A 15,762-nucleotide genomic window follows, 5' to 3' on the forward strand; every position below is an offset into this window, starting at 1 on the left:
CCCCCTGCAAACAAGCTCATTATTTTCTTGGCTGCTTGCCATGAATTTTCCCACTCCTGAGCAGATAGTGGAAATACCACCTTAAATAGTTAAATTTACAAGCAGAAACTTGGGTCTAATTTCAATAAGTAGAAAATATAATGACATGTATTCAGATTATTGTATTCCAAAACAATTTTCTGATTTCTCTCTTTTTTTTTAAAAAAACAACAATTTTACAGTCATTATAGAATTGGAAATATTTCTAACACACCACAAATATTAAGTGGAGTGAATTAACTTTAATAGAGTACCAAAGATTTATTTTATCCATTTTTTAGAAACCTTTGCTTGTTTTAGAGTATGTTTAAGCTGATACTTAGTTTGCTAACTGTTTAGTTAGCTGTAGTTTGATGCTGCTAACTGAGAAGAAAATGTTCTGTGTCCAATTCATTACTTTAAACTGTTTTTCTTTCTCCTTTCCTTTCTTCTTTTTAATTTTTACAGATGCTTTTGCCAGAAGCTATTGAGAGAGAAAATAATAAAATGTATGAAGAAGTAAAAATACCTCACAGTGAACCAATGCCAATGGGTTTAGTGGAAAAGCCAGTTTATATAAAGGATTTAGATGAGGTAAGGCGAAATTCCTAATTTCTGTCCTGAGGCATTTGTAGAAGCTTCAGCCTTTTATTGTTCTACAATATAAATATTTAAACAGTATTATGGAGATTTATTGTTATTATTTTTATTCAAATTATTTGATTAACAAATGATTATTTATTTAATAATATATACATTTTTAATTTAAAGATTATTTAAAATCATCAATATTATAAATTGCTTAGAAATAAGATACGTTGTAGATATATCATATCCAAGATAGAAAATATAGGATGAAAATATACAAATGGTTTGTAAGCCAACAGTGACAACACAAACTGTAAGCTCCTATATGTACAGGTAGTCCTCAATTTACGACCACAGTGGAGCCTGAAATTTATGTTGTTAAGTAAGAAATTTGTTAAGTGAGCTTTTGTCCCATTTTACGACTTTTCTTGTCACATTTGTTAAGAGAATCACTGCAGTTGGATAACTATCACTAAATGAACTGTTGTAAGTCGAGGCCTACCTGTACTTCTGAATTTTATTCTCTGTAGCACTTCTCACATTGCAATTACACTAGGAAAGAGTACATGTAATTCCCTTTTGTGACTGGAAGTGAGGTTGAAGAGGTCACATGTGACTTTTTCAGTGCTGGAAATAACACAGAGATTTGTTCCTTTTTTGCTGAATACCTTGATCTGTCTGTATTCTTAGCAATAGACTTATATACCACTTCACAATGCTTTACAGCCCTCTCTAAGGGTTTTACAGAGTCAGCATATTGCCCATAACAATCTGGGTCCTCATTTTAGAAGGATGGAAGCCTGAGTCAACCTTGAGCCTGGTGAGATTTGAACTGCCAAATTGCAGGCACTGGCAGTCAGCAGAAGTAGCCTGCAGTACTGCACTCTAACTACTGCGCCACTGCGGTGCTTAGAAACAGGTTGTTTCATTTTGATGACCATTCATTCAGTATGTGGTGCTAAATAAGTGGTAGTTATGACCAGTCTTTGAAGTTCCATTTGTCCCAGTATCATTGTGGTCAAATAACAGAATAACAGAGTTGGACGGGACCTTAGTACAATCCCCTGCCCAAGCACGAAACCCTATTTCAGACAAAGTGATCACAGTCTGGGAGCGAGCTTGGCAATTGACTCGCATTTATAACAGTTGCAGCATCTTATGGATACATGATCACCATCTGCAGACAGTTTCCCACAAGCAAAATCAGTAAGGAAGTCCTTAGAGAAAGTCACAAGTCATTGTAGTCAGTTGCTTACATTCTCCTCTCCCGGCAGCAGTCTTCCTCTGCCTGAGGTGCTTGTACCTCACAGCCTCTCCCCCCCCCCCCGCACACCCTCCTCCCTCTGACAGCAACCATTTACCTGCCTGCCACCTTACAGCTCAAATGTTATTCGCTTAACAACTCAAAATTTTGGCTTATTGGTGGTAAGAGGCACTAGGGGATTGTTGTCACTAAGTGATGCTGTCATGTAATGTTATGCATCGTTGCTGCATCATTCAGTGATGGAAATCCCAGCAGTCCCTGTTGCTTTTTAAAAATACTTATATTTATTTGTAAACTAAAATGTCCTAGGAAATATGTATGCTAATTTTTTGAAACCTTGTTTCCTTGGATCATACAGCCTTAAAAATATGCAAAATGCTTATGCAAAATGCTTTCAAGATGCCAGATTTTTTTTACAACAGTTGCGCTGTAAACTGACATTAAAATAATACATCTTGGGTCCCATTTTCTTACCTAGTAGAGTTGTCAGATGTTTTCCAAATTTGGTGATAGATAATAGCAGACAGGATTGTGGAGAATAATATGCTCAGATTCTAATTTTAGCTGTTTTCTATTTAGAAAAGGTCTTTGAAAATTTTAACCTAACATTATTTTAAATGTGAGGGCAATACTTTTTATAACTAATGCTAAGGACACTTTTTTTCAGCTTGATATGTTTCAGATGAGTGGGTGTATAGCTTTCATCATATCCTAGAAGTATATCAGTGTCTTTTTTAAAACATGCACTCTACCTATGGGTAGCTTTATATATTTATCCTATGAATAAATAACAACACTCCTTTTATCCCATTTATAGTACTTATTCAGCAACATGTGCTGTAAAGATTCATGAATTAGAATATTATTGCATAAATAATCTCAGCATCAGAAAAAATGCATGAAATATATTTTAGGAACAAAATTGTATAAATATTCTATCAAATAAACATTCAGTAAAGGCAGAGGAAGCATAATTTCCATCAATATATTATTTTAATGTTCTAAATACAATCAGCAAAAGAAAGAAAGGTGTAGTGGCGTATTTGCCATAAAGTCTTCACAGCTTTCTAAAGTTGCAATTTTGTTGAGGATAGTTTTAACATAAACTCAAAATAGATAAAAAAATTCCTTTTTGTATCAGACACAGATCTAATGTTTTAACTACCAATAGCTGCATTCACATACCCCCACGGTGACATTTTGTTTAAAAACATGGTTTACTGAACAAGCTATTGTGGTCTGGCTTCTACCAAAGACTACATCATAATGGACATATTTGCATATCATAATAAGCCAAAACCAAACAAATCTTCTGGAACTGTGCGGTTGAGCAACGTGATCTGCTAAATGACTCCTAATTATATGCATATTAGAGCAGAGCAGTGGAGAAGATACTGCAGGTTCTTAAGGCAGTATATCTTATAGGAGCCATCTGCCACTAATGAATATAGGAATTATGGGGGTAGGGGGTGTCTCTTGGGCAAATCTAGTGTAGAAAATAAGAAATATCAGTGTTGGTGATTATAGAAAATTTCCTTGTGCATCTTATTCAAGAAAAGCATCAATTATATAGACTTTAAATAAACTAGTTAAGTGGGCCTTACTGATAGAATCTGGGGGCTGGAAATCATCTACATTGATTTTAGCCATGATATTAATTACCAAGCAGAAAGCCCCAATTTAAATTATTGATTTTAATCAACTTTTATCCGCATGTCGGTTAGACACAAAAAGGTACATTGCGTGATTTATTCAGCCGAGTAAGACTCTTCTTTCCCTGTTGATATAATAGCACTACAAAAGAATAATATAACTAAACCATTATTTTAGAATCTTTTCATTTTATCAGGTATTGTGGCTCATCAGTTTATAAAATAGTAAAGGAATAGTAAATATGGAACTTCTCATATACCTTTTGAATTTCCTGTCTTGGTGAAGATGCTTGAAATAATGTCCTAATCTATGATTTTGTGGAGAAATCCCTGGAATAGAAATTTTGTCTGCAACTGAAAAAACTGTCTAAATATTTAGTTTTCTGGCCATTTCTAGCCTTACAGAAAGATCAGTTCCATCTTTTGCTTCCTTCTCCCCAATCTGTATCCAGCTGCTCACTTTATAGGCATTGTAATTTTAAAGATTGGTGTCAATGTATATTTTATCCTCGTATTTTTAATCCTCTTTTTCATATTTTTAGACCTGCAGGTAAGAGGGTGGGCGGGGCTACCACTGATTGTAAGTTCTGAAAGTCTTTATGGTAGTGGACCAGGATTAAAATTCCTGGAAGTAATTAAAGATCTGGGCATAATTCAAAATAGGTAATTTTAATGTTGGCAGGATTGTTTTGAACTCAGAGCCATCTACTATGAAAAAGAAGATGACAAGGCGGAGTAAAAACAGAATAACAAAAGTCTTTTCAATACTGAGCTTCTCCTTCATTGTGCCCATTATTGGCCTTTTAGGACTTTCTAAAACTGGCATTTTATGATTTTGGAAATCACTTAGTCTCTAATCTATGCCTCTGGATTTCACCAGAGGATTTGACCCCAAAGGTGTTCTAATACTTGTTATTGTGTTAATCTCCTTGGTCAAGGCAGGGCAGGCCTCTAGAGAGTTCTTTATTTCTCTTAACAAACGTTTCAGCCAAAGGCTCTCCAACAACCTGTAAGGCTCCACCCTCCCCTACAGGGAGCCACTCACGCTTCCCAAACCCAGCTCCAGTAGTACAAAGCCACAAAGTAGGAGCCTGCTCACAGGGCAAGGTCCGGGTTTCCAAGTCCAATCCACCAGGGAAAGTCCAGGCACAATACAAATGCAGTCCTCGGGACAAGAAAAGAAGCAGTTCCAAACCTACAGCGAAGCAGAGGCCAAATGCAGGCCACAAGAGAAGGGGCTCGGTCTAAACCAAAATGTGAAGAACAATCTTTCCAAGCAAGGCAAAGGCAAACAGCAAATAGAACACAGTCGGAAGCTGGAGGGCGTAAGCCAAAGCAACCAATTGCTCCTGGCAAAGACTAACTCCCCAAGGCTTCTCCTGTTACTCCTCTCCAGGTGTTCCTTGTGAGGAGGGGTGGGACGACCGTCTCCCAAGTAGCCTTGCAGCCCTTCTCTGGGCTTGCCTACACTCCATTTTCCTTGCCCTTGGATCGAGCGGAGTAGACGGTTTTTCCTCATTGGAAGAGATTGGCTGCCTATCAGCACCACTGCTGGTCAGCAGCCAGTCCTTTTTGTTTGTGCAGGCAGTCAGCTCTCCGTCTGGTTGACCACCTCCTCCAGTGCCTGAGGGTCCCGGGATAGCATCATCCTCAGCTCCTGGTCAGACAGTCCCAGTTCCAGCTCTTCCTCCTCTAAACAGGGCTATGAGGGGGCCATGACAATCCTAGATAACATTCTTTTCTAACAAGTCTTTCAATTTATACTTTATACTTGATAAAGTAGTCACTTTATACTAGTTAAACTACGTGTCTATGGATAAGATATACATGCTGTGTATATAGAACCTTTGTAAAAACAAACCTGTGTCTTCTGTATATTGTTTTAAATTTAATTTCATATTTTTTGTAGAAAAATGGGGGCATTTTCAGTTGCAATTAGTTGCATAAGCGCTATATACATGTGGGGAAATTATTGTTATTGTATGAAGGACTAGCCTCTATCCATAAAAGGGTACAAATTTATGTTATGCCACAGTTGAACAATAGTCCACTGAACAAGCCAGAGTTAGCTCAGTTCACACAACCTAGCTAACTTATTTAAAGGGGTAACCATTATGAAGAACTATGAATGATATCTATATGATGCTGTCTTTGCAATTGTATTTTGATAAAATTCCTGGAATTTAAAAGTTTTCATTCAGTTGAAAAGAATGGCTGTATCTTGTGAAATGAAGTTCATGATTTCTAAATGAAGTGTTATGTAATTTCTACTTCAGGAAATTTAGACTGTCTTTTTCCATATAATTACCAACTAAAATTTGAATACTATTATTAACTAGAGTTAAACGTTTGTGACAAAATGGCATACATAGTGAAAGTTACAAAAGCAGATAATTATTTTGCGTTTTACACATTAAAAATCTGCTCTGGGTAAGAATAAAGTAGTGCTGTCTTTTTGTCAGTGTTAGGCACTAACAGAATACATATTATGTGCCCTACAAATTCATAGCTATAATTAGGGAAAAAAAAGGTGCCTTTAGCCACCTCACCTCAATGCTGCGATATCTGGAAATATGCTTGTTGGAATGGTAGAAATTAGAAATGAAACTTCTCTAAAAGCTAGGCTCAAATGTGTTTTTTTTGCACATGCAAAAACGACCCCAGGCAGTCAGGGATACCATTTGGGGTCACCCTTTCCGCCCTACGGGCACACGGGTTTCTAGTCAATTGGCAAAGAGCCAACTTATTTTTGGCCCCTTCCACCCGAATCAACCACCTGGGTGCCATAATTGATTCGGAACTCAGAGAGTGTTTTTCTCTCCCCAGAGAGGTTTCTTAGCATTCAAACCCTGGTCAAACAAATTAGACGTTCTAGGAGGGTGGCCTTGCTTGACCTCTCTAGATTGTTGGGAAAAATGGTGTCATGCATCTCTATTATTCCCTGGGCCCGCTTACACAGCAGGCTCCCTCCAGTGGTTCCTGCTCCCGTTCCAAAGATCCGGAAGAAGCAACTCAAAGATCAGAGTCAAGGTCCCTCCAAAGGTCCTCACGTCTCTTCTCTGGTGGACCAATCCCGCCATCAACAGAGGCCACCTCTTTGCGGAGCCTCAAAGACTCACCGTCACTACCGACGCAAGTCTATCCGGTTGGGGCGCCATCTCAACTCACTCTCGGCGCAAGGCAAATGGTCGCCGACCGAACAAAGATGCAGCATCAACTGGCTAGAGCTCCATGCCGCCCATCTGGCTCTGCGCTGCTTCCCCAGATCCGCAGTCGCCATGTTCTCGCTCTCACAGACAAACGTCACGGCCAAGGCCCATATCAACAGGCAAGGGGCACCCAGTCAATTCAACTGATGAGGGAAGCCGAGCGCCTTTGCCGCTGGGCAGAGGCCAACCTCCTATCACTAAAAGCCGAACACATCTCCGGGATAGACAATACCCAGGCGGACTGGCTGAGCAGGGCCACGGTGGACCAAGCAGAATGGCGACTTCATCCATCCCTGTTCGAGGAAGCGTCCAGGATATTCGGCCTTCCAGTGGTGGATCTGTTCGCTTCCCCATCCAACACACAACTTCCACGGTTTTTCTCCCGGTATCCGTCTCACGGGGCGGAGAACCACAATGCTCTGCGCTGCCCATGGCCCCCAGGGCTCCTATATGCCTTCCCTCCGCTCCCGCTAGTGCCCAGAGTCATTCAGAAACTCATTCAGGAGAGGGCAGTCCTTCTCCTGGTGGCTCCCTATTGGCCCAGGCGACCGTGGTTTGCGGACCTCCGCAACCCATCGGTAGCGCCCCATGGCGGATCCCCGGACAGGGTCTCCTCTCTCAGGGGCCCTTCTACATCCGGAGCCTCAATGGCTACAGTTAGCCGCCTGGAAGTTGAGCGGATCCGTCTGACTAGCGAGAACCTATCAAGCCATGTCATCGACACTATTTTGGCCGCCAGGCGACCCTCCACTACACAAATTTATGATGCCACTTGGAAGGGGTTCTGCAAGTGGTGTAGTGGGTCCCAGGTTGACCCTCTCTCTCCTCCGTGGCTCAGATTCTGGAATTTCTTCAGGAAGGCCTTCGCAAGGGGCTTGCACCTAACACCCTGAGACGACAAGTCTCTGCCCTCTCAACAGTGGTCTCCTGTGATAACTACGGCTCCCTTCCCATCACCCCGGGTTAGATCCTTCCTTAGGGGTGCCACCAACCTGTGCCCTCCCACTGTTCACAGGTTTCCCACATGGGACCTCAACAAGGTCCTAGTTTCTCTTACACGTTCTCCGTTTGAGCCTTTGAGGGAGTCATCTCTTCAGTTCCTTTAAGGTAGTTTTTCTAGTAGCCATCACTTCTGCTCGTCGAGTGTCGGAATTAGCAGCTCTGTCAGTCAGGAGCGATCTATGTGTGTTCCATGCAGACCGGGTCGCCCTGCGGCCTGACCCCACTTTCCTACCCAAAGTTAACTCGCCCTTCCATAGATCTCAGGAACTGGTTCTACCAAATTTTTGCCCTAGACTCCTCCGGGAACAGGGAGGTTCTTTGGCACACCCTAGATGTTAGACGGGCCTTGCGTATATATATTAAGCGCACTCAGTCCTTACGAAGGTCGGAATCTCTTTTCCTGTCCTTTCAACCCAAGACACTAGGGCTCAAGGTTTCTCCTTCCACTATCAGCCGCTGGATCAGGGCGACCATCGCCAGGTGTTACCTTTCCCATTCTCTGCCGGCACCCGGTGGAATAACTGCCCATTCCACCAGGAGTGCAGCCACTTCGCGGCCTGGGCCACACAAGCCCCCATTGCTGACATTTGTAGGGCAGCCACCTGGGCCTCTCCGTCCCCGTTTATCAGGCATTACAAGATCGATACGCATGCCTCAGCTGAGGCCTCCTTTGGCCGGCGGGTCTTACAGAGGGTTGTCAATGATCCGGAGGGGCCTTCGGCCAGACGGAGTCCCACCCATAGGACAGCCAAGCTTTGGTATGTCCCACAGTCTGGATGCTCCGAGCGGCTCGAGGAGAATGGGGTGTTGGTCCTTACCTGATACGCCCTTCTAGGCGAGCCGCGAGGAGCATCCAGCCCCACCCTAGCATCTCCGTCTGGTGGGGACTCCTGTTTTCAGCCAAGGAGCCAATAGTTGATTAGATAGGATTAATAACTTCTCTTCTCGTTATCGCAAAAAACTGGGGAGACGCTGCGCGATGCCACGTGGAGGGGCGGAGCGTTTCCTCGTCTAAAGCTCAGCCTGAAAGAAGAGGACTCAGAAGCACATCCCACAGTCTGGATGCTCCTCGCGGCTCGCCTAGAAGGGGCGTATCAGGTAAGGACCAACGCCCCAATATATTTTAGGAACAAAATTGTATAAATATTCTATCAAATAAACATTCAGTAAAGGCAGAGGAAGCATAATTTCCATCAATATATTATTTTAATGTTCTAAATACAATCAGCAAAAGAAAGAAAGGTGTAGTGGCGTATTTGCCATAAAGTCTTCACAGCTTTCTAAAGTTGCAATTTTGTTGAGGATAGTTTTAACATAAACTCAAAATAGATAAAAAAATTTCCTTTTTGTATCAGACACAGATCTAATGTTTTAACTACCAATAGCTGCATTCACATACCCCCACGGTGACATTTTGTTTAAAAACATGGTTTACTGAACAAGCTATTGTGGTCTGGCTTCTACCAAAGACTACATCATAATGGACATATTTGCATATCATAATAAGCCAAAACCAAACAAATCTTCTGGAACTGTGCGGTTGAGCAACGTGATCTGCTAAATGACTCCTAATTATATGCATATTAGAGCAGAGCAGTGGAGAAGATACTGCAGGTTCTTAAGGCAGTATATCTTATAGGAGCCATCTGCCACTAATGAATATAGGAATTATGGGGGTAGGGGGTGTCTCTTGGGCAAATCTAGTGTAGAAAATAAGAAATATCAGTGTTGGTGATTATAGAAAATTTCCTTGTGCATCTTATTCAAGAAAAGCATCAATTATATAGACTTTAAATAAACTAGTTAAGTGGGCCTTACTGATAGAATCTGGGGGCTGGAAATCATCTACATTGATTTTAGCCATGATATTAATTACCAAGCAGAAAGCCCCAATTTAAATTATTGATTTTAATCAACTCTTTTATCCGCATGTCGGTTAGACACAAAAGGTACATTGCGTGATTTATTCAGCCGAGTAAGACTCTTCTTTCCCTGTTGATATAATAGCACTACAAAAGAATAATATAACTAAACCATTATTTTAGAATCTTTTCATTTTATCAGGTATTGTGGCTCATCAGTTTATAAAATAGTAAAGGAATAGTAAATATGGAACTTCTCATATACCTTTTGAATTTCCTGTCTTGGTGAAGATGCTTGAAATAATGTCCTAATCTATGATTTTGTGGAGAAATCCCTGGAATAGAAATTTTGTCTGCAACTGAAAAAACTGTCTAAATATTTAGTTTTCTGGCCATTTCTAGCCTTACAGAAAGATCAGTTCCATCTTTTGCTTCCTTCTCCCCAATCTGTATCCAGCTGCTCACTTTATAGGCATTGTAATTTTAAAGATTGGTGTCAATGTATATTTTATCCTCGTATTTTTAATCCTCTTTTTCATATTTTTTAGACCTGCAGGTAAGAGGGTGGGCAGGACTACCACTGATTGTAAGTTCTGAAAGTCTTTATGGTAGTGGACCAGGATTAAAATTCCTGGAAGTAATTAAAGATCTGGGCATAATTCAAAATAGGTAATTTTAATGTTGGCAGGATTGTTTTGAACTCAGAGCCATCTACTATGAAAAAGAAGATGACAAGACGGAGTAAAAACAGAATAACAAAAGTCTTTTCAATACTGAGCTTCTCCTTCATTGTCCCCATTATTGGCCTTTTAGGACTTTCTAAAACTGGCATTTTATGATTTTGGAAATCACTTAGTCTCTAATCTATGCCTCTGGATTTCACCAGAGGATTTGACCCCAAAGGTGTTCTAATAATTGTTATTGTGTTAATCTCCTTGGTCAAGGCAGGGCAGGCCTCTAGAGAATTCTTTATTTCTCTTAACAAACGTTTCAGCCAAAGGCTCTCCAACAACCTGTAAGGCTCCACCCTCCCCTACAGGGAGCCACTCTCTGTTTCCCAAACCCAGCTCCAGTAGTACAAAGCCACAAAGTAGGAGCCTGCTCACAGGGCAAGGTCCGGGTTTCCAAGTCCAATCCACCAGGGAAAGTCCAGGCACAATACAAATGCAGTCCTCGGGACAAGAAAAGAAGCAGTTCCAAACCTACAGTGAAGCAGAGGCCAAATGCAGGCCACAAGAGAAGGGCTCGGTCTAAACCAAAATGTGAAGAACAATCTTTCCAAGCAAGGCAAGGCAAACAGCAAATAGGCACGAGTCGAAGCTGGAGGAGCGTAAGCCAAAGCAACCAATTGCTCCTGGCAAAGACTAACTCCCCAAGGCTTCTCCTTAAGTTACTCCTCTCCAGGTGTTCCTTGTGAGGAGGGGTGGGACGACCGTCTCCCAAGTAGCCTTGCAGCCCTTCTCTGGGCTTGCCTACACTCCATTTTCCTTGCCCTTGGATCGAGCGGAGTAGACAGTTTTTCCTCATTGGAAGAGATTGGCTGCCTATCAGCACCACTGCTGGTCAGCAGCCAGTCCTTTTTGTTTGTACAGGCAGTCAGCTCTCCGTCTGGTTGACCACCTCCTCCAGTGCCTGAGGGTCCCGGGATAGCATCATCCTCAGCTCCTGGTCAGACAGTCCTAGTTCCAGCTCTTCCTCCTCTAAACAGGGCTATGAGGGGGCCATGACAATCCTAGATAACATTCTTTTCTAACAAGTCTTTCAATTTATACTTTATACTTGATAAAGTAGTCACTTTATACTAGTTAAACTACGTGTCTATGGATAAGATATACATGCTGTGTATATAGAACCTTTGTAAAAACAAACCTGTGTCTTCTGTATATTGTTTTAAATTTAATTTCATATTTTTTGTAGAAAATGCTCATTAAAGTGGGGGCATTTTCAGTTGCAATTAGTTGCATAAGCGCTATATACATGTGGGGAAATTATTTTGTTATTGTATGAAGGACTAGCCTCTATCCATAAAAAGGGTACAAATTTATGTTATGCCACAGTTGAACAATAGTCCACTGAACAAGCCAGAGTTAGCTCAGTTCACACAACCTAGCTAACTTATTTAAAGGGGTAACCATTATGAAGAACTATGAATGATATCTATATGATGCTGTCTTTGCAATTGTATTTTGATAAAATTCCTGGAATTTAAAAGTTTTCATTCAGTTGAAAAAGAATGGCTGTATCTTGTGAAATGAAGTTCATGATTTCTAAATGAAGTGTTATGTAATTTCTACTTCAGGAAATTTAGACTGTCTTTTTCCATATAATTACCAAGTAACAACTAAAATTTGAATACTATTATTAACTAGAGTTAAACGTTTGTGACAAAATGGCATACATAGTGAAAGTTACAAAAGCAGATAATTATTTTGCGTTTTACACATTAAAAATCTGCTCTGGGTAAGAATAAAGTAGTGCTGTCTTTTTGTCAGTGTTAGGCACTAACAGAATACATATTATGTGCCCTACAAATTTATAGACGATAATTAGGAAAAAAAGGTGCCTTTAGCCACCTCACCTCAATGCTGCGATATCTGGAAATAGATATGGTAGAAATTAGAAATTAAACTTCTCTAAAAGCTAGGCTCAAATGTGTTTTTTTTGCACATGCAAAAAACGACCTGCCATAATTCTGTCTTGCTATTCATCAGGTTGCAGAAGAAATTATAGCATTATTTTGGCATTTGGGGAACTATCAGAATGCCACTTCCCATTCTATTAGAAGAGCATATATTACAGATTTCATTTATACCATTTGCCCCCTAAACCATCTAAAGTGACAATGCAAATCGGTTATAATGAATTTTTTTGGCCTTTCATCAAATAAATATAGAACTTTTAAAAAACAAAGCATTCTAAAACTTTATAATAATTTGTAAATAAATAAATTTATCTAGTTTGAAAAGCTTACACTACCAGAAAAATAAAATATAAGGCCTGGGGAAGAAACAAATTGCATTTAAGTGCAACTGCGGAGCTTGAGATATACAGGTCTCAAGTGTGCATTTTGATCAAAACATCAACTGATACGGAGGATGCTTTGCAAAAGGTAGACTTGAAATCCTTAGAACAAGAATTAAAAATATAATACCACCTGTATCACAGTCCCTTTATATGATGGGGACCACACTTGAAAGAGATTGTACAGCTTTAAAGCTGGAAAGGATGAATTCTAAGGAAGCCATAATGGTTTAAAGGATGGGAGAAGAAATATTATATTATTTGATGAGAGTTAGCTTAAGGAGAAGGCCAAATAAGTACAGGACATGATAGAAGAATATAAAACTATACATAGTATAGTAAAATAAAGCAACTCTGAAGTCATTCTGTCAAACTAAACATTGGGAGAATCAGCGTAGACAAAAACAACAACAACAACAATCACTGCACATAGCTCAGATGTAGTATTTCCAACCATAAGATGTACTTGTCAGTTACCACTTTGGACTATTTTAAAACTGAGATAGACAAATTAATGAAATACAAGGCTATAAAGTTTAGTCACATTTGCCTTTGTATACCAACTGTTGAAAAACCATTGGCAGCAGAGTACCATTATTCTTGTTGTAATTATTCTTATAGGCATTTGATTGTCCATGAGGGGAGCTTGGATTAATAGACAGTATGATCCAGCTGTTACAGCCATAGCATACTTGCCTGTACTGTGAGAAATTGTCATTTCAGTAACACGACAAATAAATTGTGTGTGTGTGCATGTATATATATCTCATATATATCAAATAGCTTACAAAATCTAGCAATATATGAAACGCCATGGAATATATTTGAATTATACATTGTATTATACTTCCAAAATACTTAACAAAGGATGACAGCTGCTATAAAAAAAAGAAAACTGCTCAGTTACTGAGGGCCAGCTGCATGCAACTAGAAACTATATAAAACACTATTCTTTTGCCCACCAGCTTAACTGGTGTTATATATAATATTACAGCATACCCAGTGTCAGTAACCTGAAAACTGTGGAATGCTGAATGCATTTGTTTAAATATACTGCTTTAAAACAAAAGGGGGAAGAAACAGTAAGTCATACTATTAATTAGTAACTAGCAGTTTCTTCTAAATATGATTACTCAGAAAAATAAGCATATTCAGGTTCATGAGTTTTGCATGGTTTCCCCCCTAAGAAGTATATTTTAATATGAATATGAAGTATTTAATCATAATACAGTAATATCTTGGTACTCAATTGCTTTGAAACTCATCGAATTCGGTACTCAACGCATTTTGACACAAAAATTTGTCCTGGTTCTCATCATTTCTTTGGTGCTCAATACACAAATTAGAACTTGTTGTTGTTTATCTTGGGACTCAGTACATTATTCCTTATGGGAAAAATTGTTTGACTTTCAGCATTTTTGGTACTCATCGCACCTCTCCGAAACAATTAATGATGTATCACGGTACCACTGAATTCATGTTTAAAATGCCTGCAGTTTTTTAAGTGTTCCAAATGGCCATTGTTAAAGTTGTGTGGTGCCTTTTGATGTCTGTTGACTAAAGTCCTTAGAGTATCCATAAACTATTCAGATAGCACAATCCAAGGTTGTTTCCTGAAATTCCAGAGGATTTCTTTAAAGAATTTAATGATTGCTAAAGTGACAAACTGTAGATTATTTTAGAAAATCTCTGCAGGTCTTAAACTTGAAATCTGTCTTTTTTAGGTTCTGTTGCACAAAGTGCTTCAATCTTCTGTGACTGTTTTCAGCATCTTTATGCTATTTTCCATCCACCCAAATTTCCAAATAACTTATGAAGTCAAAATTATTGAGTATGTTTAGTGTGTTTTGAAGATGGAGCTCAGTTCTATTTGACACATCTATCTCGTAATGTAACCATTTGAGGCTGTCTATTAAATTGGGTGATGTAGATTTGATGTTGTTTAGAATTGTATGACTACAATTCTTAATAGGCTGATGGAACTCTAGAGCCAGGGGTCCCTGTAGCTAGAGCTATATCAAGTGTAAATAAAAGTCAGTGCTCAATGTGTCCTCAAAAGGGAGATGTTGAAGAATATGTTTTGTGTGATGAAGTGGTGCCCATGCAACAGAGATTGTATCTCATATTATTCAGATGAAAGCCTAGAGGGTGGTGGATAACATTCTTCTACAGTTTACATATACACATATATGTTATTAATAGGTTTTACTCTAGTTAGTTGTTGTATGAAGTGAAGAACTTGAAAAAAACGAGTTGTATTAAAACCGAGCCCATGACATTAATGTTTATTCTTGGAATAATGTTCTTTGTATTCACAGTTGCCTCACTCCTCCTTGATGTGTTACGTTTATTCCCTCTTTCAGCTATAATTACCCTTTAAAATAGTCTTTGTCAGTTCTGTCCCCTTTTTGTTAAATAGATATTGTAACACCAAGCTTGAAAGAGGTGGTTTATCTCCCATCATAGAACAGGCAAATTAAATATGTACTCTGGAAAATCATTATTCGGTATGTGTGGAGATCCCTAAAGTGGTAAGATTGTTGAAGGCTTTAATCGTGACTCATACACAAACAGCTGGAAGCTGTACCATTAGTAAAGCCTGTAGAGAAAGTAATCTTATTCTGGGCCTTTGTGCTCCACAGTTTTATTGCGCAATAAATACACACCAGTTGAGTGCATTTTCTGCCAATTTTGCGCTTCTGTTGCTGTGAAATTATGTTTTCTAGGAACTCAAAACATATCTAAGAAAATTAGGTTCTTTCCTAGAAAACATACCTTCTGCAGTAAGGCTTCCAGAACCGAGTGGAGGTGACTGAGTATCATCAACACATCTGACCATTGCTATGGTGAATGTCATTACTCCATTTATTGTCTTCCTTGTTTGCCTATTTGCTATTGTGAACTATAAAGTATGTGCTATGAACAAGTGGGGAATTCCAAGGAAGCTTCCATCTGCTGGGGTGCTATAATGTTTTATGCATGCACAAATCTGGGTGGTTTTTTTAAATATACAGCTTTAAACATTATCCACTCTGTGTGTGCTTCTGAATTATTATATCAGTATCCTCCGTTGGTTGTGTTAACAATGTAACCTAACACAATAAAATTAAGAAACAAAAGGAGAATTAAAGTAATGGTTTAAATAG

The 15,762-nt window shown here is 39.4% G+C and overlaps 1 protein-coding gene across 1 annotated transcript in view; it reads left to right on the forward strand.

The window, feature by feature from the left end:
* ASCC3 (activating signal cointegrator 1 complex subunit 3) overlaps window positions 1-15,762 on the forward strand; it is a 238,290-nt gene that overhangs the window by 37,742 nt on the left and 184,786 nt on the right. Inside the window, exon 8 of the mRNA XM_026666607.2 lies at window positions 487-612. Coding sequence (XP_026522392.2) covers window positions 487-612 — 126 coding nt within the window. The remainder of the gene's footprint in view (window positions 1-486; window positions 613-15,762) is intronic.

Source organism: Notechis scutatus, chromosome 1 (assembly GCF_049901735.1).
Source record: "Notechis scutatus isolate UNSWTSFEM ecotype Mainland chromosome 1, rNotScu1.2, whole genome shotgun sequence".
NCBI classification, from domain to species: domain Eukaryota; kingdom Metazoa; phylum Chordata; class Lepidosauria; order Squamata; family Elapidae; genus Notechis; species Notechis scutatus.